At 49.5% G+C, this 27669-nt stretch overlaps 8 protein-coding genes across 8 annotated transcripts; 4 read left to right on the top strand and 4 right to left on the bottom strand.

Annotated features, from left to right (window-relative positions):
- Nucleotides 1–1127: 1127 nt before the first annotated feature.
- On the top strand, nt 1128–2883 carry BKA67DRAFT_547890 (Haloacid dehalogenase-like hydrolase-domain-containing protein). Its single transcript, XM_046101483.1, has 4 exons — nt 1128–1870; nt 1942–1994; nt 2062–2213; nt 2284–2883. Exons 1-4 carry the CDS (start codon nt 1155–1157, stop codon nt 2809–2811), a joined length of 1449 nt encoding a protein of 482 aa, XP_045964530.1. The 5' UTR covers nt 1128–1154; the 3' UTR covers nt 2812–2883.
- Nucleotides 2884–3359: 476 nt separating this feature from the next.
- Nucleotides 3360–5838, bottom strand: BKA67DRAFT_547889 (major facilitator superfamily domain-containing protein). The gene is made up of 2 exons (XM_046101482.1): nt 5307–5838; nt 3360–5247 (listed from the first exon to the last, which is right to left on the bottom strand). The coding sequence occupies exons 1-2, from the start codon at nt 5523–5525 to the stop codon at nt 3703–3705; spliced, it is 1764 nt and encodes a 587-aa protein (XP_045964529.1). The 5' UTR covers nt 5526–5838; the 3' UTR covers nt 3360–3702.
- A 991-nt stretch (nt 5839–6829) lies between these two features.
- On the top strand, nt 6830–9004 carry BKA67DRAFT_547885 (UDP-N-acetylglucosamine-dolichyl-phosphate N acetylglucosaminephosphotransferase-like protein). Its single transcript, XM_046101481.1, has 2 exons — nt 6830–7626; nt 7724–9004. The coding sequence occupies exons 1-2, from the start codon at nt 7186–7188 to the stop codon at nt 8714–8716; spliced, it is 1434 nt and encodes a 477-aa protein (XP_045964528.1). The 5' UTR covers nt 6830–7185; the 3' UTR covers nt 8717–9004.
- A 227-nt stretch (nt 9005–9231) lies between these two features.
- Nucleotides 9232–9724, bottom strand: BKA67DRAFT_50311 (uncharacterized protein). Its single transcript, XM_046097097.1, has one exon. The coding sequence runs from the start codon at nt 9589–9591 to the stop codon at nt 9340–9342; it is 252 nt and encodes an 83-aa protein (XP_045964527.1). The 5' UTR covers nt 9592–9724; the 3' UTR covers nt 9232–9339.
- A 133-nt stretch (nt 9725–9857) lies between these two features.
- On the bottom strand, nt 9858–12575 carry BKA67DRAFT_589878 (uncharacterized protein; the record flags this gene model as incomplete). The annotated part of the gene is made up of 2 exons (XM_046104520.1): nt 9858–11363; nt 11394–12575. The coding sequence occupies 2 exons, from the start codon at nt 12573–12575 to the stop codon at nt 9858–9860; spliced, it is 2688 nt and encodes an 895-aa protein (XP_045964526.1).
- A 4729-nt stretch (nt 12576–17304) lies between these two features.
- On the bottom strand, nt 17305–19280 carry BKA67DRAFT_50265 (amidase signature domain-containing protein). Its single transcript, XM_046097092.1, has 7 exons — nt 19055–19280; nt 18882–18996; nt 18766–18811; nt 18592–18712; nt 18394–18538; nt 17945–18339; nt 17305–17891 (listed from the first exon to the last, which is right to left on the bottom strand). The coding sequence occupies exons 1-7, from the start codon at nt 19192–19194 to the stop codon at nt 17477–17479; spliced, it is 1377 nt and encodes a 458-aa protein (XP_045964525.1). The 5' UTR covers nt 19195–19280; the 3' UTR covers nt 17305–17476.
- A 1009-nt stretch (nt 19281–20289) lies between these two features.
- BKA67DRAFT_547868 (amino-acid N-acetyltransferase) lies at nt 20290–23077 on the top strand. The gene is made up of 3 exons (XM_046101480.1): nt 20290–20528; nt 20645–20821; nt 20873–23077. The coding sequence occupies exons 1-3, from the start codon at nt 20481–20483 to the stop codon at nt 22634–22636; spliced, it is 1989 nt and encodes a 662-aa protein (XP_045964524.1). The 5' UTR covers nt 20290–20480; the 3' UTR covers nt 22637–23077.
- Nucleotides 23078–23395: 318 nt separating this feature from the next.
- On the top strand, nt 23396–26319 carry BKA67DRAFT_547864 (heat shock protein Hsp88). The gene is made up of 4 exons (XM_046101479.1): nt 23396–23713; nt 23788–23819; nt 23950–25693; nt 25750–26319. The coding sequence occupies exons 1-4, from the start codon at nt 23639–23641 to the stop codon at nt 26011–26013; spliced, it is 2115 nt and encodes a 704-aa protein (XP_045964523.1). The 5' UTR covers nt 23396–23638; the 3' UTR covers nt 26014–26319.
- Nucleotides 26320–27669: the final 1350 nt, after the last annotated feature.

Below are 27669 nucleotides of genomic sequence, written 5' to 3'. Positions count from 1 at the left end.
CACTCGAATCAGAGACGAGGTCAGGGGAACCGAAGCATCCCGTCTGCGGGTGCAAAGACGTGAAAAAGGAGACCAAATACCGTGGCCAGAAAATACATAGCTTTTGACATGAAGGTTCAGCCAAGATGAGACGAGACTTGGTTGTATTTCATTTTGAATGGGGAGGCGTCACAGGACAATGAGAGAGGTTCACAAGTACGTGGGAGGGAGAGGGTTACGGCGACGGGGAGAAGTATGCAAGGAGCTCCCCGAAAGAGGTTCCGAAAGTGAAAACAGCTTTCGCAAGGGTCTTATAAAGGCCTAGTGGTATATGAACCTGGTCCTGAAGTACGGAAGGTGACCGGATGCACATCCAATAGGGTGTCATTCTATCTTGTGGAGTACCGAGGACATGGATAGGTGTGGATCAGTTTTGTCATTGCGGAGTTGGACGGACCGCATACTCGCTTAGATAATGCAGTACACAGCCTCGACGTCTAGCATTCTAAAGACAGTCAGAGCATCGAGGAAGACTACTATGTACTTCGTAAATATCGTAACAATATGATTCAAATCAAACCCGGCTTGTTCGTTAGGCACACTGCGTAGCAAGGCGTGATATAGTAGTATCTGCTCTGTATGCAATTTTTAACCGACTCTGCAGCGGGGGTACACCCCGGGAAGTTTCTGCTGTACTATGTATGCATGTCCAGGCAAGAGCATGTGAGAGGAGCCGAACCTAGCCAATTTGGGCTGTATGCCCTCAACTTTAATTCTGATGTAGCACAGAACCGACTTACCGAAGAGATGAAAACATTGAGCTTCGAATGTTGTATCTTCGGATACATACATGAACAATCTCCTATCTTGGATTAGACTAGTTGTGCCAATAACTGCAGTTGTACAGAGCTTGAAGCATGATGAAAAAATACATGGCCGGTTTTCATCCACACGCCCTTGTCAGGTCAGGTCATTGGCCTATGTGAAGGACGGAAATGATCGACTGGCCGTTGCATTTTTCAGGGTAATAGTAGAAACCACCACCGGTCTTCATCTTGTTTCTCCAAAGACTTCCAAGCGAAGCTAAAAGAACCTGGGTTGCATAAATAGGTCACCGTCCCCTCCTTGCGAGACATAAAATCAAGCAAGAACGTGTAAGTGTGAATAAAAGCAAAATGGCATATCTGCAAGCACCCCCTCGAGGTGTCATTTTCGACCTTGGCGATGTCCTTTTCAAATGGTCTGCCAATACAACGACGACTATTCCAGCTAGGAAGTTGAGAGACATTCTCTCTACCCCTGTCTGGCATGGCTATGAGCGTGGTGAGATGACTCGGGATGCTTGTTACGAGCTAAGTGCTCGACAATTCTCCATTCCAGCGTCTGAAATCGCCGAGGCATTTGCCCAAGCCCGCCAGTCTCTGGAGTCTGACCACACCATCGTTTCGTTCCTTCGCGAATTGAAGGATGATCCCACGGTCCAAGTGTATGCCATGTCGAACGTTGGCAAAGAAGACTTCGAGGAACTCGCAGCAAAAATGGATTGGCCGCTGTTTGACCAGGTGTTCACTTCGGCAGCGGCAGGTATGCGAAAGCCAGAGCTAGGGTTCTACCGCCACGTTCTGGACCATATTGGCTTAGCTGGTCATCAGGTCGTCTTCATTGACGACAAAAACGAGAATATACAGGCAGCAAAAGCATTGGGCATTCGAGGACTCGTTTTTGGGCCATCGACAATTCACACTTTGCGCGACATGTTCGATAGTCCAGCCAGCGAGGGCTGGAGGTATTTGTTTCAGAATGTGAAGCATCTTAACTCGTTCACGAACAGTGGGATCGTCTTTGCCGACAATTTCGCGAAACTGCTGATTATGGATTCTTTGCAAGATCGGTAAGTCGGCATCTCGTGAACTGTACAGATGAGTGTTGTACGGAAAACCATTATTGACTTCACGCTGTTAGATCCATCATCGACCTGGAATGGGGGTCCAAAAAGACTTGGAACTTTTTCGTCGGTGAGAACCTTTCCCCACGTATTGGATCATATCGAAATCGAAGTGACTGATGAGGACGTACTGCCAGATGAACCATCACTTGTTCCAGGGGGGTATTTTCCTGATGACCTTGACACCACGTCCCTCGCTCTATCAGTCCTTCGGCCGTCATCAACCAAAACAGTCACAGCAGTACTCGACACAATGGCCGAATATGTCAACGACGATGGCACATTCCAGGTAAGGCATCAGGTCGCCGACACGACCAGAGTGACAGCAGCAGGAACTCTTTCGCTAAACAGCTCAACAGACTTATTTTGATCGTAATAGAACCCGGATTGATCCTATTGTCAGCACGAACATACTCGCTTGCTTTTACACTTATAATCGTGGCCATGAGCTCGAGCGCACACTCCAATACGTGCACTCGGTGCTCCTGAATCGATCGTATATGCAGGGAACCCGATACTACCCGTCACCAGACTGCTGTCTAGGCTTCATCGGACGCCTGCTGCGGTCATCAAACGATCCTCATCTCCAGATGACGCTGGGTCCACTGTTGAAGTTGAGAGTACGTGAACGCCTCAACTTGGGTGGCAGCGCATTGGACTTGGCTATGCGTGTCATCACGTGCACCCACATGGGAGTCGCATGTGAGAATGACCGCCGCGCTTTGCTTGACTTGCAACGTGAGGATGGAAGCTGGGATGCTGGTTGGATGTATCAGTATGGATCTACGGGCGTGAAAATCGGTAATCTTGGAGTAACTACAGCAATGGCAATTGCAGCACTATCATCTCAAAGCATGGCTACACTTGGGGCAACCTTAACGAAATAAGCGTCTAAAGTAAAGGTACGAATAGGAGGTTCTTTCCCGCTGAACTTGATGATTAGATAGATCAATAACACCAATATGTAAAGACACTTCTGCGTATCCCGTCATGATACCACTGGTCTTTAACTCGGAGCAGCCAGCTTGTGCAAAATGTTACTTCCGGTAGTTCAGAAAGTGACTATGAGATTGTAAATCCATCTGGAAGAAGTTCAGCTGCAATACCCACAGGCTGATTACGATCTGCGTTCTTACTATTATTGATCTTCTGAACGAAGAAAATAAATCGTCTTCCGAGAGTGTGTTCCACGTCAAATTAGCATCATGTCCATCTTTCATCATAGAATGTTGTTTTACATGAATGAAAGTGAACAGATATGGTGCTTACGAAGGGTGGTAAATATGTAGACCTCAAATTCCTAAGGTTAGGGGGTTAGATATTTTACCGGGGGATATTTCGCAGATTTACATGGGACGGAAATGACGTTTCATGGAGTTCTGGGGCCATGATCGATCAGTATGCTCCAGCGACTGAGCAAACAACCAACTGAGTAATGGTCTCGGGTTACAACTATGTTGATCTGTCGGAAAAGGCCTCCGTGCGATGTTCGCTCCTTCAGACTCTAGAATGCACTGCGATAGAATAAGCTCAGAACCCGCGGCCATGGTCTTAAACCTTGCCTAAGAATACCTTTGTATGTACAGTCCTATAAGTATCAGATATACTAGCTGATTAGACTAGAATAGTTACTTTGAGCTCCATTAAACTTTCGATTGATGCGCATAGTATTACCCCATAAATCAATCTTGTGCTAGACGAAGTTATATATATATTTTGTTGCGATTCGATACTCCCGGGTCCGACTCACGCCCTGATGACACCTCATGCTTCAATAATTACAGATTAAGAGGCCATCTCTTCCTCACGTACCCGCCATATCTATGAATGAGAACTGGTACAGGTACCATAGCGACGCAGATAAACCCCAACAGACTATTTCCCCACCCCAGTCCCAGTGTTCCAAAGAGACTCGGACCAGCGAGGGGCAAGAACGCGGCAGTGATGCTTCTCAGCACCGTGAATGCCGCAATCCCACTCGCCGCATACTGAGGATACGCGTCAATGAGATACGCTTGCGCGGGCAGCCAAATGCCGAAGATACCCACACCAAGAGGAAACAGTCCTATCACAGACGCGGCCCAGTGAGCATGTGTCTGCGCGGCCCAGCCGTACCAAAAGAACGTGATGGGGCAGACGAAAGCGAAGTACACCATGGTAGGCAGGCGCATCTCTGGTTCGTAGACGTCGTTGTTCTTCTTCGTCAGGTGGACGACCTGGCGGTCGCTGAAGATTGAGAAAAGAGCAAGGCCAGCCGTATACCCTAGACCGAGGGCTATGAAAGCCAGCCCCGAGACACCGGTGGACCATCCATAGACACCTTGGAAGACGGTTGGTACGGTATTGTACATGAGGTAAATACATCCGTACACGAATGATATATATAAGCTAATCGTGGCGATGATTGGACTGAGGAAGAGCATCTTCAGTGGACGAAGTAGACCGAGCTTCAAGATGGCGGTTCTGGTCAGTTTTCGCAACTCCTCACTTTCGTAGCAGGAGTGTAGTTCGGGACGGTTGAGCTCCTTCTGCAACCTTCGTACTTTGCGGTCTATAAGCACACGATGGTTAGTTTCCGGGAAGAGGAAGGCCATGATGACAGTCGTTAAAGTCGCCGGAATGAAGATGATCCAGACGGACCATCTCCAACCGATACTTCCGGCAATGAAAGCACCGATGAGCGGCGCAAGCGATGGGCCTAGTGTTGGCCCGATTGTCCAAATTGAGAGAGCAAAGCCACGTTCCTCAACGGGAAAGAGGTCCGCGATCACACCGCCGCCCAGCGTCAAGGCGGCCGAGCCGCCGATACCGGCAAGGAACCGAAAGACTATTAGGGAGTTCAGGTTCGGAGCGAGGGCGCAACCTATCTGCCAGGCGCAAAAGAAGATATTCGAGCAGGTCAAGACGATTGCACGTCCATGTATCTCGCACATCGGTGCCAAGTACAGTGGACCGACGGCAAACCCAAGCAAAAAGATACTGACTGGCATCGCGGCAAGTGTAGAATTGGTATTTCCGAACTCCTCGCTGTAGATACTGATAGCGGGGGCGATGATGGAGGAGGAAAGGGGTGCCATCAGTGTTATGATAGACAATAGCCAAACTATAAGTAGCTTCCTGGTTCTCGTGAAGTTCAGCGGCATGGTAGGATCGTCTTGGCTGTCCCAACCTACGACCCCACTCTCAATATCTGATAACGGTAGTTCCGTGGGAACCAGGTGCTCCTTCTTGCTCTTGCTAGATTTGCTCATGACCTTGCTCATCGCTTGTGATGCTTTGCTTCTGTGGCTTGCGATACTAACACGAGAGGCTTGAGTGTCATTCTGAAAAAATGATCAGTGATCGCGAAATGAAACTGATAGTACGACAAGCAGTTACACACCTCCGCGCCGATTGGGCTGGCTTGAGATAAGGCCATATCGTTATGTACTCTTCCACTTTCTGTTCCCCTTTCGACGTCATCCTTACCATCATTGTCTAAACTTGGCTCTTGTCGGTGTGGTGTCCGATCTGCTACAGTTTCAAACGAAGAGCGGTCCACGGACAAAGCTAGCTCTGAAGAACTCTGCCCAACTTTCACGTCTTTCTCTTGAGAAGACATGTCAGTGGTGGTACAACATTAGAGGATAATATCAGTGCAGTAAATACATAGAGAAGTAGAAGCGTGAGGCCACGGCAATAGATACAGTACAAGTATATCGAAAAAAGGGCAGGCCAAGGCGATTTTGGCAACTAAAGGCCGAGCAAACTTGTTGGCTATTTAAGGCTTGGCTGGGCCGCTGGATTAATCTGACCTCAGCGGCTTCATGACACCCTCAGAGGACGCTGATTAATGCCGAAGTAATGGGGGGCAGGCTACTGCCTGAAGCTTGCTGACCGCGTCTCTGCACCATTATCCGGGGATGACAGTGGAGCTAAGGCTGGTCTTGTCGATCCCACAGGGGCGCTTATTGGGGGCTATAGGTAGGGGTGCGAGCCGTTCCGGTTCCGAGGTCCATGAGTACTTAGTGCGGCTCTTGGAACGCAGGGCGATGTTGAGTTGGAGTATCAAGATTATAGACATTCCTACGGTCACCAAACACCTGTCTGGTTGCAGGGTATTGAGTGTTGGAAAGTTTTGATACCGGCTCAACTAGTTGGGAAGGAGGAATGTGACCTTCGAAGTCTTGAAGCGTTGTTCCATTTAGCATACCATGTCAGGTCAGGATGGTGAGCAAGAACAAAGGTCGCGTAGAAGGTGCCATCGGGGTCAGCAACCAACTGAGGCGGGACAACTCTTAGCACACAGTCCAGGACGGCGAGACCCAGCCGTTGGTATAACGTCAGCCCAAATGACCTGGCGTGTTTGGTGCACAGAAGCACTACTGTAGCATGCCACTGAAGGCACAACAGAAGAAAGCCAGTGGGTACAGCATGGGGTAAAGTAGGACAGGATACCTGCGTAGGCGTTGCACTCAGTTTTATTTTCGCCAGTGTAATCAATAAGTATGTAGATGTGCACCAACTTTAGCGTCCATCACATGTCTTTGTTACCACCGATAGTCAAGCGTCAGGGCATGGCTGATCACATTGGAAGAATTAGCAACAAGGCAAGTTTAAGGATGCCTAGGGTTGTTCCTCGTAGCGACGCTTCACCTGACTGGTAGAAACGAATCTTGGGTAGACCTGGCTTTGTGAATGTGCACAATGGAGTTCTGCTGTCGTGATGGACATATTGAAAGTTTACTGGAACCGTTGACCTTGAGATGGAAATCCCCTTAACTCAACGCTAGTGTTAGTACACGTGGCGCTGCTTAGCTCCATCTCCCTCGGTAGGAAGAATATGGATAGTACGGATCCGCACTATGCACATATCGCAGCTGAGCTGTATGTGTGGAGTATTGCGCGTTACTTGTACAGGGCTCAGAGGGTTCACCGGCTATTTAATTTAGGACTAGCTTGAGCCTTGGCGATGTTTGAAATTCCACCTTATTCTTGACGTGAGACGTTCTGTAAGATAAGGTAAGCAGGTAAGGTACCGAGTAAAGTAACTACTGTAAGTCTTAGCCGGAGCCTAAGCCTTGGATTGCGTCGTCGCCGTCGTCGTCGTCATTGAGGCCACGCAGTCAACAACAGCTCTCAACAGAACAGCGATTTGCGGCCATTCCTTTACACAAACTGCTGCGCAGTTACCCCCCGGCCCCCCCCTATAACGAAGTTGCTGGTCGCCGATTCTTGAATCTTTGGACCTGCCATGCGACGAGACACCATCATCCACAACAATGTCGTTGGCCACCCCTAAGCAGACGACAGAGCTTACCCGCGCCGAAACCTTGAGCTTAGCTGCCCTGTCCCTCGTCTGCGCGACCATCCTCGCCAACGCAGTCCAACGAGACGATGGCGAACCCCTGGTAGCGAACCTCGCTCTCAGCGGTCTGGCATTCTCTGCCAGCTTCGCAATGATACGATGGCTTGGTCCCACGTTCATCAAGGCAGGGCTGAAGGGCCGCGACAAGTCAAAGGTGAACAACAAGCAGGAGCTGCCCGAGTGCATGGGCGCCATATGTGCCGTGGTCTATCTGATCATCATCATGGTGTTCATTCCTTTCCCCTTCTACAAGGACATTGTCGTCGCTACGAGTGGTGGTGGGAATCGAGATGTCGTTATGAATGTCGACTATGTTCAGCAGGGACGGTTGCTGCACAAGTTTCCTCACAGCAAGGTACGTTGCAACAGTCTTATATTCTGTACTATGCTATGTTTCAAACCATGGACAATATTTGCCTAGAACCGAACCACGTGTTAAAGGCGAAAAACAGTTAGCATCCTTCCTATCTGCAATCATTTCACTGCAGTCCATCTCCATCCTCGGCATTGGCGACGACCTCTTCGATATCCGCTGGCGCCATAAGTTCTTCATTCCGGCCTTCGCCTCCATTCCCCTCCTCGTTATCTACTTTGTCGACTTCGGCGTCACCTCCATCGTACTCCCTACCATCCTCCAACCCTACGCCGGCCGCGAGCTGCTCGACCTTGGCTTCCTCTACTACGCTTACATGGCTGCCTTCTGCATCTTCAGCCCGAACAGCATCAACATTCTCGCCGGTATCAATGGCATCGAGGTCTTGCAATCCATTGTAATCGCATCGCTGCTAGCGTTCAATGACATCCTGTACCTCGTCACACCCTACCCGCACCCTGCGACCGACTCGCATCTATTCTCGCTCTACTTCCTGCTGCCGTTCATCGGCGTATCTCTTGCCCTGCTCTGGCATAACAAGTACCCAGCCCGCGTGTTCGTTGGTGACACATATTGTTACTTTGCCGGCATGGTCTTCGTCGTCGTCTCCATCTTGGGTCACTTCTCCAAGACGCTACTCCTGCTCATGATCCCCCAGGTCTTCAACTTCTGCTACTCGGTCCCGCAGCTCTCCGGTCTGGTACCGTGTCCGCGCCACCGCCTGCCGCACTTCAACGCGCGCACGGGGCTGCTCGAGCCGTCCGTCACGCGCTGGGAGGAGGACTTCAAGAAACAGCCAAAGCCGCTGGTCGCCACCGCCATCCGCATCCTCGGGAAGCTGCGCCTATTGAGAGTCACAGAAGACAAGGAGACGGGCAAGATCCTTGAGACGACCAACTTCACCATCCTGAACCTGTGGCTCGTGTGGCGCGGTCCGCTCAGGGAAGACTGGCTCGCCTGGGAGATCACGGCCATGCAAATAGCCGTAGGCTTGTTCGGCCTGTTTGTGCGGCATCGGCTCGCCCTGCTGGTTTTTAGAGAGGACAATCTCGGCATGGGAAGTGGAGTTTAGATATCCCTACTTCCTTTGTGATTTTGCGTTCCTTTTCTCTTCCGATGTGCACATGCCTCCTGCCTGGGAAATCCTAGAGGGAACGATGCTCTAATGTAAATACAAGCAAGGGCATACACGCCTGTTTGGGCATGTAGCGGGAAAACTATGGACTAGGCATTCCTTTTTTTTTTTTTCCCCCAGCCATATCATGAACAGGCCGGTTAGGGCTCATATGTACATGGAGTGGTAGAATATTAGGGAACTAAATAGAGACCATAGTTGCAGAAGCTCATAGGAGAATCAGAGTCTAAAGCAGCAATCATGAAAAGTAATTGTACAACTCATTGTACCACGAGCTTTTGCCTTGTGTAAGTATGTAGTAGACCATGAAACCGAGAGACAAGACGGAAAGGAGAGTCCGCCCATTCAAACCTGCACACCCATATATAGCAGGTACCGATGTTCACAGTAAGGAATGTCCATTTAATCATGCACATGTGATTTTCTTGTCGACCAAATAATATTGTAATGTTCACTTGACATCTCATTTCCCAGGCTCAACTGCCTCCGCAGCATCAAGGTGCTGGTGGCCTTCCTGGCGTGAAGCCTGATTCCCAACTCATTCCATCACTAATAGTACACTATAACGGCACACACGCCTTCGTTTTGAGTGGGACTTTTTGACACCTACTTTCTGCATCTTCTTCATCAAAACTCAGAAAGCTCTTAAACCATGCTAGGCCAAGCAAAGTCTGCGTGACTATTGAAATCATGAAGCCGGGTAATAGTGATAACGTCCGTATAAAATCCGTGCAGAGTTTTGAAGGAAAAAAAAAAAAAAAAAAAACCTCTCCCATTGAAACACCAGTCGTGATCGACTCCCCAGCCACCATGGGCTGACCATGTATCAAATAGAACCCCAACGCCAAGCGCAGAAACAAATGAACGCTGCCATGACACCAGTCAAACTTCCTGTCACGTTTTATACGTTCCAACCATCTTCATGAAAGAGAGAGGCGTTGATTGGAGATGGAATAGACCAAAGATGCTGCTCGTAGTCGCACAACCTTCTCACACATGTCGGTAGCTTTCCATCTCTATATGGTACAAAGAAAATTTCGATGCAATGAATCGGAAAGATTCGTGAGACCAATAAACTTCAGGGGTCAACAGTTCTTTCCGTGATCGGTGAATCCAGCATGTGCACATCTGTAGGAGTAGGTGATTTTCCCTCTTCTGTGATTGCAGAGGGCGCTTTGAGGGCTACCCCTGTTGGCTTCTTGCTCATCCTGCTCTTGTAATCGCTGAGACTAAGCTTCTTCTTCACGGGGCTCGGAGCCACTGCCACACCATTCATAATGTGGGGCCCTGACCCGAAAGGACTCGGAAGGTTGCTGGATGAGAACGGTGACTGCGTGATAGTGCCTGTCGCAGACATTGGTGTCGAAGCAGGTGAGGCCGTGGTCGTATTGCTATTGAAAGCAGGGACAGGTGGCAGTTGAACTCGCAAATCTGGTGATTTAAGCTTCGCAGAAGCCGAAGACACATCCATAGGCGATACATCTCTCGTATCCTCGGGGGAGGCCGGTGCGACATCAACCATAACGGCATCGCCTGCGCGGTCAATTCCGGCCGGTTCTCTGCTGGCCACGGGCGATAAGAGCCGACTGCCGGAATCTTGGGGCGAATCAATGTCCATTTTGACTAGAGCAGAGGTGACAGAAGTGGGGGACTCCGCAGAAGACCGGCGACGCTCATCCAAGTCGGCTCGTAAGCGATAGCGGTTCTCTAACAAGCGCTTCGACAGGGAAACAACACGCCTTTTGACTTTGGGTGCCTGACGTGTGGGACTGAACCACTCCCCATCGACAGGATCTGTTTGTGCAGCCGCATCGCAGTATTCGGGTCGGGGGCCTTCGGACGAATGGCGAGAAGGCATCGGTATGGAACCATGCCTAGGTGTGGAATGCTTGAATGTGTTGACGCTATGCGGGGACCCCGACATACTTCTGTTGGTACTCGCATCAACGTACCGACGCTCACTTACTCCGTTTGTTTGACCTGAAAGGTGGCCCGAGGAATTTCTGTTTGACCTGGAGGTGGCCGAGTTGGCGCCGTCTGAGGTGCGCTTCTTCTTTCGTGGAGGTTGCTGCTGCTCCATCCGGCGGAAAGAATCTTCGACCATTTGTACTTTGCGTTTGTCTCTGTCGGTAGGCTCGGTGAGTATCCCTAACTGATCGAATGACCCCTGTCGTGCTGGCGTCATGTCTCGGCTAGGTGGTTTACTACGTGACGAGCTTGAATCATTTTCTGGTCCGTCGTCGCCATGACCCTCACTGGCGGCACGACTATTTGTAGTTGTGGGGGAGACAGCGTTTGTTTTAGATTTGCGCGACCGTTTTTTGCTACCTTGTTTCGAATGTGACCGATCGATGTATTTTCTGTAGAATCGAGCGAAAGCACAATCTTGGCCCAGGTCGCAAGCACAGCCACCATGCTCTGAAAGTATCTGGAAGACCCAGGTGTGGATTCCTTGGTAGTCTTCCACTTGATTGGGGTCGTAGTCAGGCTGCCCCGTATCTTCGTCGCCCAGGCCGAGGAGTTGCAGCGTCCGTCTCCCGCGCTCATCTTTTGCAAGACGAAAGTCCCAGCGAATGGTTAATTGCTCATTTGGTGCAATAAGTCGGTCGCTCACGAGCCAAAAGTGGTATTCGGAGCCAGCGGAGAGGTATGTTTCCAAGGTAGCGTTGGGTCTGCAACTTCTCCGCACGTAGCGGGCAAGCGAGCCCTCTGTCCTCGTGTCAATGTATAGCGGGAGTTCGGGGTGGAAGAAGACAAAGGGCAATGGTGAACTAAGCAGGTCCCACTGGTTCTTTTCGTCGCTACAGTAGTCCTTCTGGTACCCGAGCTGGCCATTGAGCTCTACGATGGGCGTGTCCTTCTCAATAGAGTATGGGGTGGTGAGGTATTGCCAATGTAACACTGTGTCAGGCGTGGACATTTGTTTCTTGTGAGAGACGACGGGCGTTCGCTTGGTCGAATCGATATTTGTCGGAAGTGGTTGAAAGACATCCTTGAAATCACATCCACAATCATGCCGTAGCTTTTCGTGGTCCCTAAGCCAAACCGACATGGCGTTGGAGATCTCGAGACTGGCAAATGAGTTGGTTTCGACAATCTCAATTTCGCGATCATCACTGTAAAGCGACAGAAAGCTATCCGAGTAATTGTGTATCTCGCCATCGGCAGGCACGTCGGGAGGGGTGTTGGCAGGGCTTGGGGGGTGGGCATGGGAATTTCCAGTCTTTTGGACATAGGAAGGACTGCGCTTTGCTGTTGACCCATTCGACTGGCTTGGCCTATGCATGCTCTTGGATTTTTTGTGGCCGTGATGCTCACTGGATGGCTTTGTGTTTGTGTCAGAACCACTGTGGCCATTTATCTGTAGTTCATTTGGTTTCGACTTCTTCCTATGATTCTTGGATGGCGGTCGTTTGGTTTTCCTCTCGGCCAGGTCCTCGGTTGTGTGAAGTTTGACTCGTCGTAACCTTTGCCGCTCAATAGCACCATGACGGTCGACAGGTCGCGGTTTGCAGTCGACGCAGGAATGGTTGAAGTCCTCACGATATGCGTCCTGTGTATTATTGGGGTAATAGCATTCGATATGCTGCCACGTGTCGCAAGGCTCGCAGTAGATAGTGCTCCCGTCATCGTCAGCGAAGTTGCATATACACTTGATGGTGTAAGGTTCTTCTTCAACCGTCTCGACCTTGCTGGATACATGATGCAACAAGGCGGGCGTTGACTGGGGACTGAGAACGGGCGTCTGACTCGGAGGCACTATGAGTGTCGATAGAGAATGAAGCTTCTCTGTCATAATCTAACAGGACACCGCACAGGGTGATTCGGTGTCCTAAGGAATTGGTGCTGAAGATGTTTACCGTCGTTGTTGGGGTGGCATGACGAAGCCCTTCCTACGCGAGGGACGGTGCCGATATCCAGAAGCAGAACAGCGAGTGCTTTCGGTGTCGATCATTCGATGAGGTCGCTGGTTCGTCGGCGCGCTTGACTAATGGCGGTTGAGCGATATCGTGGCGGTCGGCGCCGGCGTCAAATGCAGGACGGTGACAATTCGTCTTCACGGGACTCGGGGTCGAGAACAAGCACCACAAGCCAGCGACAAAGGACACGCTGAGAAGACAAGGGGACTTGCAATATCCAGCCAGTATAACTAGCCAGACGAGATCGCTAGAATGTAATTATGGGCGTGAGGAACGACTCGAATCGTCGCAGAGAGTAGAACAGGCCTAAGAGAGAACCTGGTCTCGGAGTCGCGGATCGTGGTGAAAGGGCGGGTTTGACTTCAGGTTGCGCCTTCTGGACAGTGATAGAGTTTGGTGGGAAATGAGTAGTTTACAGTTGAGCAGTGGACTAATGGCAGGAGGATCGAAAAGTATGCCTCGTCGCAGAATTATCGTCGCGTGCGGGTCGAGTACTGGAGAGATTGGAGAATGGGTGGGATGGGAAAGAGAATCGACAGAGAGACGACAGACAGAATGAGTGTGAGAGACGGGATTGAGGAGAAGGTTTGAAGGAGGGAAAGCGAAAAGGCTTGCGCCCAATGGCGAGACAGCCTGGGGGACAGAGGAGACATGGTGCGGAGCACAGCACACTGGCACTGCTGCAGACCAGGCAGTTCGATCACTCTGCCAAAGTGCTGCAGCGTTCAGATTGGCAGTGGGATGGGGGGATACGACAGAGAAGGAAAAACGCCTAGTAGCACCGGCTTCAGCACCAACATCAGCGCGCATCGCCTGTGCGAAGATGCGCGAAACGAAAAGCTCTGGGCCGGGACGTGTGTACTAGCAAAGAGGTGCTTGCGGGATTGTGTCGCTACTCAGCAGCGCGTACATCTCTCTGTTCTTGCTGTTTTCGCTTCCCGTTCATACCAAAATGCCCATTCTTGTCTTGGACCTTGGATGCCGACGCGCATGAGGTGGGCTGGGCTGGGCTTGCTTGGGCTGGTGCTTGCTGCTGGTGCTGCTGCTGTAGCCTCTTTTGGTGCTAGAACATAAAGGAACTTGTTGATCGAGACGCCAACGGCAAACATGAAACTCTCACCTTGCGCTCACCTATAATCTAGCGTCTGCAGCCAGCAGACACGAAGGCCGACCAGCTCACTGCAAAAGTATGGATGGTCCTTTAAGAATGAAAGGGCACCGTCGACAGCTGTTATCTCGGGGGCTATTACCAGCAAAGCTTGACTTTTTGAGTGCAAGTGACAGGTTGACGAGAACCGGATCCCATCGTACCATCCCACATGCCACCGGAGTCGATAACAGCTGCCTGGTTAAGGGCTAACCAAAGGGCTAACCAATTGGCACCCGCACCCAGGGGCTCACCAAGGCGGAGAAGGGATGGAAAGAGGAGGGAAAGAGCAAAGTGCGAAATGCAGAGACTAGGCAGCGACCGCAAGCCAAAGGCCAAGCCCAAGCCCAAGCGAAAGCGTCTGCCGGTTGCTGTAATGAGATTGGCCTGGATCAACCAATTGCGAGGCGAAGTCTAAACGAGCTAGTCCGGTTTCGTGTTAGATTACGGCGGCCGAGCTGCGACAACTGCGCAACTTGTTGTCTCATCCCAGTCCGCTGTCCCATGCGTCCTGCGGGCTGACTTCATCTTACAAATGGCTGTCAAAGGTTATGTATGTAGCTAGTTAGTTAGTTGCCTCAGGCCATTCCGCACCTATCGTTCATTCCAGGCAGAAATGCAGAAATGCGTGATTGTGCAAGGCGAACAAGAGGTGGCGGTCTGCTACAATTTTGGTGTTGATGAATGTTCTTGTTCAGCGATTGCAGATGAGGGAAGCCGGAAGCGATGGCGCAAGGGAGGGGGGACGATGATGCGAAATTTTGTGAGTCTGTAATGTAGTTCCCAGACCCCGACAACAGATTAGATACTGCCAGTAGGTACGAAGGGAGCGTTTGCTGTTGATGGTGTCTCAATGTAGGGTGACTACAGATACAAGTTTGGGTGCGAGTGTAAAGAGGGCAGTTATGACGCGGAAGCAACGGCAACATGAGTGGCTAACGTGTGCCACGGGAGTGACCAGCCGACACAGTGCCAAAGTTGTCTCGTCCAAGATCCCGGAGGTTTGGCTGGGAGCCGGGTGATAAGGTAATCCAGTCCGGAATTGGTTAGATTTCGAAAAGCCCGCTCAGGATTGTTCTCTGGTTTCGACACTTGGGTGCTAGGATGGTAGTGAGACGCAAGGGTTCGAACAACCTGGCACCTTACCATGCCTAGGCGACAAAACACACAGTATATCTTTATCGCAACAATGAGTTCTTATAGCGTTTCTCACCTTATACTACCCGCTATGTTATTCTTATACTAGACAGATGCTATCAGACCATCTACAGAAGTTCGACCATATGGTAAGTAAGGTGTGATCTATGATAATTCCTGGACGAGGTTACCCCTTGAAACCAGGAATCTAGGAGCCGCACTTGAGATGACAAAATCGACTACGTAGAATCGGTCGGTGCACAGCCTGTAAGGTCGTTCGAAATTGTCTATCTTCTGTTGTGATTTCTCTTGCATTCTGGAGGTTCTCTACGTCACGGCTATCTAGACAACGACCAAGGCTAATGAATATGTATGGTCAATATCTTGGGCAAAATCACATCTGGGTCACACACTATCCTTACATGCTACATCGGGTGACATTGTAATCTGTGCTGTCTCTCATGCTCCCCCATTCGTGTTTTCTGAAGTGTCACTCACATTTAGATAGCTATGAGAATTGACATTACTTTTTAGCTGATATATTAGATGCAATACGAAACTATGACTTGAACTCTTTTGTCTCTGTAAACGACATCCTTGACTCGTTAGGTAAATACTGGTAAGGCAGTCCACCTCACTACATCCCAAGCTCAATAATTGAGCTGCTGAAGAGCTGTGTCATTCCGTACGCGTATTTGACGCATAGCGCGTTGCTGTTCGAAGCAGCTCCGTCAGCAAGGGTAGCTCGGATAGCTGTTCCTTAGCTGGATACTGATGAACACGATTTGTACTCGTATTTGGCAGAACGAGAACCTTTCACACGTAGGTGGAATCCTGCTGTGCCAGCTGTTGTTGCTGTATCACCAGAACCATTCACGTGAACATTGTTCTCATTTGAAATCGAGCAGGCCAAGCAGGTGATTACGGCTCTGAAATGCTCCAAGCATAGTACCCAAACGCGTCCGTGAGAAAGAACATGCTTAATGCAATTGGCCTACTTAGGTTTATTTTCTGTCCCCAGTTAAAACTTCGAAGTTGCTCAATTTACGACGTTCATCTTTCATCAGTTACTGCTGCTATCAGAAGATACCATCACGTAGTCCCCGTCATAACTTGGCAGATAGCTGAGACAAGAAGAAAAAATTTGTCAGCAATTCACGGTGAGAAGATACTAGTAGAGGAAATAAAATTCTTCCTTATGACGACGCGCGAAGCTATCGTTCATAACGAAAAACCAAAGGTAAAATCAAAAATTCCCCGGACTACGACCCCAAAGGAGTAGAAGACCGCGCGACAAGCCGCGCTGTGCTATGCAGTTGTCAGCACGGTAAGACGACGAATGCTTGAGCTCGCCATCTTCCCGGAAGGTAAGTATACCAAAAGAAAAGAAAAAGAAAGTTGTCATGGACGGGGAGAGGATCACGTATTTATACCATAAGGTGGAAAGGCTACTGATTGTGCGAGAAGATAAATCCACTAGCTCTTTTTCGGACATGTTTTGCAGCCTTATCTGAATCACAATCAAAAGCCCCGCAATTCTTGAGCTGGTTGGCTGATCTTCTTTTGTGAGGGTCACTGCAACTAATTACGGTGAATAGTACTACTGCAAAGGTACGTACCTTCTTGCTGGACTAATCAGAGTTGAGTAGCCAGTTCCGTGCTTATTAGGTTATCGCGTCTCAAACATCCAGTGGTTTACGGGTTTATGACTTGCATGTTTCTCACAATGAATGCACCTGTTGAGAATGTCTCTTCGAACTATCTACTAGATCATTTAGCATTGGCATTTGAAGCAGATGTCATCGGAACACAAACAATGTGAGATGCAATCTCAAGAGGATTATTGCGATATTGATCACCAGCCTCCCTACTACCATACTACTCAGACACTGTGGGCACATAACAAACGTTCGCTTTCTCGACCATTCACGTAGTTGCCACGGAGGTCCTGGTGGTACAGGACTCTTGCCAACAAGATCTCAATATTGTAATAATGAATAATGCACAGTAAGATCAAACAGCGTAGATGTTATCAATGGAATAAGAAGGGATGTGCAGACTGGATGCGTCTTATTTTCAAGGCGATGGATGACGATAAACCTCGTCTTTCAATGGCTTTAGTAAATTCCAATATTGTAAGCACGTCGTGACATGTATTCCAGACATCTATGTCTATAAAGTATCCTCTTTAGGACCCGCCCCAATGTATAGATAGCCATCGGCATCCGGGTTCAGGAACGTCGGGGATGGCCGCTTGTTAACAAGATGCTCAATAGCAGAACTAAATCTGATCAACTGGTCTTCCCTTGAAGCCTTGTGCATTATTGCGAGACCAAATGGAACACCTAAGTTGCTCAGTCTACTGCTGCAGATCTGCAAGATGATAAATGACCTACCATTTTCATCAACTCCCACGGGAATCGTGATCACAGGATATCCTAGAAAAGAATGAGGCCATGTCGAACCATGTCTTTTCGAATGCAATTAACCGAACTACTCACCAGCTTGGGCCGCCAACTGTAATGCGACACCACCATCTGCTTGCACTGGAACTAGTAGGCCATCGAGCTCTTTACCATTGACGAAAAGCGCTTTATCAAACCCCTCTTCCCGAGTCTTCCGTCGAATATACTCAAGAGCTGAGTGGTATATGTTGTCCTCGATTCCCGCAGACCTAAAGCTTTTGTCGAAGCTGTCCTGGCCAGTGGGCCATGCTGGATGTGTTCCGGCAACGCCTCCTTCTCGTTCTGTGTGATTGATGTTGTACGCAATAACGTCTTCAAGGCCCCTGATATTGTTCGGATTTGTGATCAAATTCGAAAGGTACTTCTTAAGATCATTGTAAAAATCTACCTTCACCACGGTGAACTCTGATCGTTCTGGGTGACCTCTGGACGACGGATAATCCCTGACGGCTGTTAGTGTTGAAAGCCATTGAATGCAAGGCATGTTTGTGTATACCAATCCCAACTACCATTTTGAGGAACAACCTCTTTTATACTGGGAAGGTTGACTGGATGAATCTCGGCCCCTGCATCCTTGACCCTCTGTAACAAACCCTGCAAGGCATCGTATTGTATCCTACTTGTTTCATCTGAGGCCGCTTTCTTCCATATCCTTAGCCATGGAGTTCCGAATCTGGCGCCCTTCAGAGCTTCTATATCAGCAAGATGTAAGGCAAATGACTTGCTGCCTTGATATATACCGTCCAAAGCAATAGCAGCATCTGCGACTGTTCGTCCAAACGTGCCGACCGTGTCAAGGTTATGAGATTCCGGTATTACACCCTCACATGAGGTCAACCCTGGCGTCGGCTTGATCCCGACGACACCACAACGATCCGCAGGGAGGATAACCTGCACCGGTTAGTCTAGTGAAGATTGTAGGTTCAAGGCTGAAGTATTACTTGCGCTTAAATCAGTTTCTGTGCCAAGGCTGAACGCACACATATTCGTGGCTACCGATATTGCCGAGCCTGAGCTTGATCCGCCGGCATGTTCTGCTAGGTTATAAGGATTTCTGCTTTGCCCTCCGCGGCTTGAATAACCCTCGGCACTGACATTGTTAACAGGTTTACTTCAAAACTGACCGAGCCACAGCAAACTTACTAGTAAGTAGACCGCATAGAAGCCCACTCGGACATATTTGTATGACCTAGCAGTACAGCTCCTTTTTTTCTCAGAAGGTAAACCACATGGGCATCTGCAGGTACCTCGGTGCCGATTAACACTATATCAAGTATGAGTATCAGGGTATACACATCAGTGATACCAGCAACGTACTGCTCGAGCCTGCTGTCGTCTGCATTTTGTCTTTCGTGGCGATATTCTATAGTCATAAACAGTAAGTTCAGGATCCATTTGAGACATCACTAAAACTCATTGGACATAAAACGTACGTCTTTGACTAGAAATGGAATACCATGAAGGATACCCTGATATTGACCATTTGCGCGCTCTCTGTCGCGCTCCTCTGCGATTGTCAGGGCATCGGGATTGACTTCGATCACGGCACTAGTGGCGCCCGTTATCTCTAAAGCTCTTTCCTGAGTGCGCGGTCCAATATACTGACCACAAGCGCTTGTTGAGTTTCTCAATACGAGATAAGTAGCAGCTGGTGAGGTCGCGAGCTGAAAATGCGCCATCCGTAAGCCATTTCTGGAGTTGCTCAATTGTGGCTTCTGTAATGTCTTTACCACGACATTTAGGCATAATGAAGTCAAATAGTGCGGCCTAATGGCATTGACATTTGCAGGTGGACTGGAAGAGGGGTGAGAGTTGAGATGACTACGATACGGTACGAGCTTGTTGAGGATACACGTTCCACAGACCAAGTTCTACTCAGGTGGCATTGAAACGGGATAGATACATACGGATGTGGCCGTCACTGGTGTGGGCCGTACTCATGGAAGAGCAGACATGCCCGATAATATTCCGCCGGCGGGTTTCGAGAGCAGTTACTTTTGACTATCACCACAATATACAGACCATCACGCAAAGCGGTGTTTCGTCCTTCGCTGCAGCAGTTAATGGCTGTCATCCGCACTCGATGCAGTAGATCACTGTTCTGCACTGTGTCGTAAGTGTTACTCTCACACACAAACGTCTCCGCATAACATAAACTCCAACTTCTACAGTCACAAATGTGGAATTCCAAATTATCCCATATTGTCCTGTTCAATTTCCGCGAAAGTCACGGCGTTTCCGACCGGACCTCATAAATACCAGAATATCTCATCTCCCACTAGTGGATATAGTTGCTACCAGTTCTAGTGTTCATAACATATGCTTCTGTGCGTACCATTCGAGCGATTGCCAATATGTTTCCCCGTTGACAGCGTATAATCACGAACCCGGCTCAGTGTTGTGATTTTCTTCTAGAAACTTATAAGAGTGTAGTAAAGTGGACCCGGTGTTGGATTGAGAAATTTGATTTGTCTTCACGTATACGTGATGTCAAGATAGCATCACCCATAATTTGACACTCCAGCCACCTGTAATCGCATCGAATGTGTAAAAGCCGTGAAACACCAGAACTCGGTATCGCCATTACAATCAACGACTTTGATAGCTCCTTACTAGTCTAAGTCGCAACAGACTCCTTAGGCGCGGAGCTAGGAATGGCTATTGTCGGGTTGCAATGATCATGAATGCGCTCAGTGCTTTTATCAGCGGGACCGATGCAAATATTGTGCCTGAATTGACTTGAATTGACTGGCGTTTGCACGTGTTGGCATGTGCTCCAGAAAGAATTTGATGTCACCGCCCCCGCTAACACCCGCTAGACTTGACCGATACCGGTTAGACGTCGAGGGCTCTATCGGGTCTTATCGCTGATTGACTCACGAGAATGTCACAACGTTGGGAGAGTTCAATTTGACGAATAAACGAAAGAGTGTCAATCGATTCTAGAAATATTCTTGTGATGTTGACTTCTTGAAAGAACAGAATATTACAGTGAGTGACCTTGCGAGGCCTCGCAAAATGAGCGTAGAGACATGAATTCGCGCACGACCGCCTTCAGGAAGGCTAGTTGTACAATCCATGTGAGTTGGGCTGCCTCTCATACTATTGGGACACGAAACCTCGTGATTATCCAGCAATTTTTATAATTCTGATGCGCCACAGCGCAAAACAACTTCTGTTTCTAAAACTCAAGCAGGCTTCCTTGAAAAGGGATTCTCAACGATCAATTGCCACTCAGATAAGCAATGGCTCAAAAATTCCATCGCCGCTACCAGCAGCGGCCCAAAATAGCGGTCGGGTCACGACAATAGCATCCAGATCGCCCTATGCATCCATCTCAGAGGCGCGAAAGGAGCAGAAGATCCAAGATAGGGTATGTGACTGTCTTGCTTACTAGGCTTGCACGTAGAGTTGACTTTATTAGGACTTCATTCTTTCTGTTTTGGAAACTTCCGTGACTAAGCGGGATGCCCGAGCTTATATGAACAAGTTTGTGCCTCTACTCCAAAGGAAGGGTGCCACTGGATTTGAACAACACACGAATGGCGCCGAAAGAAGTTCCACCGGAGCATCAGACGCTTTGAAAGCCGTTACAGATACGTCCCATGCGGTACCACAGCCAGTATTTGTGGCTCTGGTTAAAATCAGAGCTCCCCAGGAAATCGGCAACGATACGTTACTAGGCGTGGGACGGACTCTAGTTCAGCTTAGAAAGCTTGGACTAACCAGTATAGTCGTTGTTGACTGCGACTTACCTGCCGAAGATGAGGCTGAACGACGGCGACAGACCAATATCCAAGCCACCCGTATTGCAACAGCGATCGACAAATATGATGAGCCAGGTGCTCGCATCATCCAGTCGCCGATCACTATTGGGGACTCAGCTGGCAAAGATACTTCGCCTTTCACTTCAGATGATCTCTTTGTTGGACATTCCAAGGACCTTGTGGATACTCTCCAAAGCGATATCATTCCGATTATTCCGTCCATTGGATATACTGAAGACTTGTGCTCTTTCCGATCGGTCGATTCAAATGATGCGATTATTGCACTTGCCCGGCAACTATCAGGGCTGCAATTTGTTGGCCAACCACAGGAAGACGCGCAAATCACCCAGTTGCTCAAACTGGCTGAGGTCCACAGATTGATCATTATAGATTCTGTTGGAGGTATTCCTGCCCTAAACCAGTCTACTGGACGGTACATGTTCTTGAATTTGGAGCAAGAATATGAACAGGTGACTCAGTACTTGGCCGATTCGATAGATAGCCTGTCGGGCATTAAGCCAGACAGCTATTACCACTTGAAAAATGTCGAATTGGCGAGAAAGGCGTTGTCTCTTCTGCCACCGACATCGTCAGCAGTAGTGACAACCCCACAGGAGGCTGCAAACAACAGATCGCAGGAAGAAGACGACCTTACGTGGGCGATGGTCGGAACCAGACGAAAACAAAACCCGTTGATCCACAATCTTTTGACCGACAGACCTGTTCAGTCATCATCGTTGCCTTCAGGTCGCATTCGTTCAGTCTCTTCGCCATCCGGAGGGCCCACCCGGGTTGGCTCTCTGACAACACTAGCAAAGCGCGGCATGCCTCTGACTATCTTCCCAGATCCACGAGTGTCCCCTTGGAAACCACCTCAGCCGGGTCAACCAGGCCTGAGACTGACAGACCCTTGCATTGACCTTGGCCGCTTGGTGCATCTTATAAATGATTCTTTTGGTCGAGAATTGGATGTTGAACATTATCTCAAGAGAGTAGAAAACAAACTCGCTGGCATCATTATTGCTGGTGAATATGAAGGAGGAGCTATTTTGACGTGGGAAAGTCCATTTGGCAGTGACGGACCTGAGACGGTAGATCCAGCGAGAATGATCCCGTACCTTGATAAGTTTGCGGTGCTACGGAAGAGTCAGGGTGCCGGGGGCGTGGCGGACATCGTCTTCAATGCCATGGTGCGCAATTGTTTCCCAGACGGCGTATGCTGGAGAAGCAGAAAGGACAATCCAGTCAACAAGTGGTACTTCGAGCGGTCGCGGGGCACAATGAAGATCAGGGATATGAACTGGACCATGTTTTGGACCACTCCGGATTTGTCTACCGACCAGCAGAAGTATAAAGACTACGAAAGTGTATGCCGCGGTGTGGAGCCGTCGTGGGCAGATAAGAAACACATACTCGATTAGACCATGTATAGAGCATCGCAACTCAAGATAACAACACCATGTAAGGCTTAGCTGGCCAAAAACTGCATGCTTGCCGGAACATCGGGCCATGACTAGTCAGTTCAGGTGGCCTCGAATCGAATTTTCAATCTAGCCACTGGCGCAAGTTATGCATCGTTAATGCCAACCCAGAGAGAAAATATAAACGCGGGGCGGTCAGAAATTGGTGGGGTCTATGATTGGCGACAAGCAGGGTCAATTAGCATACTCCTGGAGTACATGGAGCCAGTGCTCACGGACCACTTTCGATGGGAGGTCCATTATTATGACGAACTTATGGAGATGTGAAGGCATGGATTCGGGCCAAATTACAAATTCGACTCTTGGATGATGTATAATATAGCGGGGGGAACTGTTATAAATGGCTACGGTAGTAGCAGGAGTAGTAGTAGGAGTAGTAGTAGGAGTAGTAGTAGTAATAGCAGTGTGAGAAGGGATGCGCGTTGCTAGGTCAAGTATGACATTGGGTACATGTATGCGCAGTTCTATTCGACAAATGAATCAACAAATCAATAAGCCCAAAGATAAAAACAAGATCAGGTAAGCTAGTTGGTATCTGCATTCCAAGGATGTTTGCATGCTGCGAGCGTTGCGAGGTTTCCCAACGGTGATCACTCACTCACTCGCTCGCTCACTGACTCACTGATGGCTATTCGAAACTTCTGGATGGTTCAGGCACGTACGGTTGCGGCTAGCGATGGTGGGGGCGTGGACGTATAGGAGGGGGACGACGAGAAGAGAAAGTTGTGTTGGCGTTTGGCGGGCAGCCTCATCACCCCTACCCACCTTTTGATTGACACAACTCTTCCCTCGGGCAGCAGCTTTTTTTTTTCTGCATACTCCAACGAAAGCATAACATACCATACCATACTAAACACCAAAAAAGACCATACGCCCTTCCTTCGCGAAAAGTCACCTTCTCCCCATTCGACTTGATACAGTAATTCCGAAGAAAAAGCAAACATGAGTGTCGTCGGTGTCGATTTCGGTACCCTCAACACGGTCATCGCTGTTGCGAGAAACCGGGGTGTTGATGTTGTGAGTACAATCCAAGGTTCCGTTCCGCATCGAGTATGCGCCCTCCAGTCGCCAGTAGCTGATACGCGTCTCAGATCACCAATGAAGTCTCCAACCGAGCAACCCCGTAAGTTCTTCCCACTCTGATAACCCGCACTTCCCTCTGTCTATCTACCCCTCCATCTTGTGGATAGTCCGCTCGAGGCGCAAACGCACACGCAAATGCAAACGTACTAACTACCGGTCCTGCCCTCCAGTTCGCTCGTAGGATTCAGCCCCAAGAGCCGATACCTGGGTGAGCCCGCAAAGACCCAGGAGATCTCCAACCTCAAGAACACGGTCGGCTCTCTCAAGCGTTTAGCAGGTCGGAGTCTCAGCGACCCCGATGTTCAGATCGAGCAGCAATATGTCTCAGCACCCCTCGTCGACGTCAACGGCCAGGTCGGCGCCGAGGTTTCATACCTGGGCGAGAAGAGGAAGTTCAGCGCAACCGAGTTGGTCGCCATGTACCTCAGCAAGATCAAGCAGACCGCCTCCGCAGAGCTGAGGCTGCCTGTCAACGACCTCGTCATGAGCGTACCCGCCTGGTTCACCGACATCCAGCGTAGAGCTCTCCTCGACGCCGCCGAGATCGCTGGCCTCAGGCCTCTGCGTCTCATCAACGACACAACTGCTGCCGCCCTCGGCTACGGTATCACCAAGCTGGACCTGCCCGGCCCCGAGGAGAAGCCTCGCCGTGTCGCATTCATTGATATCGGCCACAGCAACTACACCTGCTCCATCGTCGAGTTCAAGAAGGGTGAGCTTGTCGTCAAGTCGACTGCCTGCGATAGACACCTTGGCGGCCGTGACTTCAACCTCGCCCTCGTTAACCACTTCCACAAGGAGTTCCTGGCCAAGTACAAGATCGACATCAAGTCCAACCCCAAGGCCATGGTCCGTGTCGACGCTGCCGCCGAGAAGCTCAAGAAGATCTTGTCTGCCAACCAACAAGCACCTCTGAATATCGAGTCGCTCATGAACGATGTCGATGTCTCCGCCATGGTCACGCGACAGGAGTTTGAGGCGCTCGTTGAGCCCGTCATCAACCGGGCCACTGGCCCTCTTGAGCAGGCTCTGGCCGAAGCCAAGTTGAGCAAGGACGACATTGACTTCATAGAGCTGGTTGGTGGCTGCACACGTGTCCCCGCCCTCAAGGAGAGAATCCAAGACTTTTTCGGAAAGCAGCTCTCCTTCACCCTCAACCAGGATGAAGCCATCGCCAGAGGTTGCGCCTTCAGCTGTGCCATCCTCTCGCCTGTCTTCAAGGTCCGCGACTTTGCCGTCCAAGATATCTGCACCTACCCAATTGAGTTCTCCTGGGAGAAGGATGCCGATATTCCCGACGAGGATACCAGCCTCACTGTTTTCAACAAGGGCAATGTCTTGCCTTCTACTAAGATTTTGACCTTCTACCGCAAGCAGGCTTTCGACCTTGAGGCTAGGTATGCTAAGCCCGAGGATCTACCCGGCAAGACTTCCCCATTCATTGGTCGTTTCTCCGTCAAGGGTGTAAAGGCCGATCCCAAGACCGAGTTCATGATCTGCAAGCTTAAGGCGCGTGTCAACATCCACGGTATCCTGAACGTCGAGAGTGGTTACTACGTCGAGGACCAGGAGGTTGAGGAGGAGATCAAGGACGAGAAGGATGGCGATGCCATGGAGACTGACGACAAGAAGGATGACAAGCCCAAGACCCGAAAGGTCAAGAAGCAGGTGCGCAAGGGTGACCTGCCCATTGTTGCTGGTACTCCTGGTCTCGATGAGGCTGCCAAGAACGCTGCCGCCGAGAAGGAGAACGCCATGGTCATGGAGGACAAGCTTGTTGCCGACACAGAGGAGAAGAAGAACGAGCTCGAGGCCTACATCTACGACATGCGCAACAAGATTGACGACCAGTTCGCCGACCTCGCCAGCGATGATGAGAAGGACAAGATCCGATCCAAGTTGACGGAAAGCGAGGTAAGAACTCAAATCATGGAAACTTGATATCACCGCGGGGACTAACCTCATTCTAGGACTGGCTATACGAGGACGGCGAGGATGCCAGCAAGGCTGTATACATTGCCAAGATGGACGAGATCCGTGCTATGGTTGGCCCCATCAGCCAACGGTACTTCGACAAGGTCGAGTCGGAACGTCAGGCAGTGCAATCCAAGCTCGATGCTGAGGCTGCCGCCAAGCGCACCGAGACAGAGTCAAAGAAGGCCTCAGAAGAGCCCGCTAAAGACGAGCCGATGGCCGATGCCCCTGCGCCTCAGCCTGAGACTGAGGAGAAGTAAATTATCTACTAGACGGGAGACTGGTTTATGATGCTTTATGATGCGTACGTAATGCGGATACATGAAGATTTCCTGAATGGCGCGACGGGATCAGGTATAAAGAATAGATAGACTTGATATGACGAGATTCATTGAGCATGACCCAATTGTCTCTTGCACCCGAAAGCCAATTATTTTGAGATTCCCTGCATCAAAGTCTTCTTGGCTGGCAATGTTTCGTCCTACTTGCACCGCTATGAAAGTTTACATGTATGCGTGTGTCTCAACATGTTCCAAATATCTCAAAGGGTGGCTCCCAGAATTGGCACTGTATAAATGCTCAGATTCGGTATCCCTAGAAGAGGCTGAGTAGGGCCCGAAGACAAGAAAACAAGTGGTTGACATAATCTTACTGACGGTCACAATAGAGGGATCAATCACTTTGTGTGCCTTCTTTCTCACAATGCAGATTTTACCCATACACGGCCTTGTTGCATACGTCATTGTCTACCCCTTAACATACTGTTTGGTATTCCCTGTTATCCTGCCTGCTCTTACCATCATCCCGCCCGGTGACCAGATTATTCCATATCACTCAACATGGGCTATCGTGTCCTATTGCCTGGTTTTGCTTCATCCTTGAGCAATAGTTGGCTATAAAGATGAGTTGTTTCGTGCATCTGGCACAAATGAAATAACCCCTTAGACCTGTATCTTCTATATCGCAAAAGTTAATCTTGCCTCTTTGAGAAATAAATAGCGATACATCATGATGATCTTTCACACGAGTGAGTTGACCTTTCTTCCAGTTTTAATCTTAGCCCTTGTATCCTGATATGTACTAGACTAGTACCGCCTCCAAAGGAGTGTGCGAAATTATTAAGAAACTTGGCCAGGTTGACTATGGAACAAGCTTCACCATCCAGAAACGCTTGCAATCACCAATGGCCTTCGTATATGGCCACAAACTGTATAGTTAGGCATGCTCAAATTTTTTCGTTTTATTTCTGTCCTCCAGGTTAACATACCCATGCGAGTAGACTGAACAGTTTAGCTGAGCTGGGATTATACAGGAGTATCAACGGTAATATTTGGTCCGGTTCTCGCCTTCAGCCCGAACTCATCGTTGATCTTCTGGTCAGACCACCCGAGAACCTTGGTGTGCTATTACGATTAACACTGTATCTCTTTAATGCTCAATCTCCGATCCGGAATCTCCCCACCAGAAGGAGTGTCTGAATATCGTCAGTGTCTCGTCACGGCTTTAATCCACAGTCTACCTACCATCCTAGAACTCCAGAATGCAAGTCCAAAAGTCTAGTACATTCGGCAGGAGGTCATCGCCTTTATAAAGATCTCCCGGTGATTCGAATCAGTAAAGCGCGAATACTGGTGCCAGTATACATGGCATTGCTCTTGTTGCGTAAGATAATGGGGTGGGTGGGTTCATGACCCGTGAAATGGGACGCCAACGATGATGATAGAGGCTGTTCCGTGTTTGGAAAGATGAAATAGAGCTCAGGCCAACGAAGGTGTTTCATCCATAATTTGGCATTATGTGGCTATCGATCGCACTAGGAGTGTGGCGGCAACCGTCTTAAAGAAAACAAAGTTGTGATTTCTGTCGTAGGGATGCGCAGCATGTCCTATATTATAGATACTTCACAACCGTAACTC

The sequence above is a fragment of the Truncatella angustata genome (assembly GCF_020726525.1).
Source record: "Truncatella angustata strain MPI-SDFR-AT-0073 chromosome Unknown BKA67scaffold_1, whole genome shotgun sequence".
Classification (NCBI taxonomy): domain Eukaryota; kingdom Fungi; phylum Ascomycota; class Sordariomycetes; order Amphisphaeriales; family Sporocadaceae; genus Truncatella; species Truncatella angustata.
The sequence above is the reverse complement of the archived record's forward strand: the minus strand, read 5'-3'. Positions and strand labels throughout refer to the sequence as shown.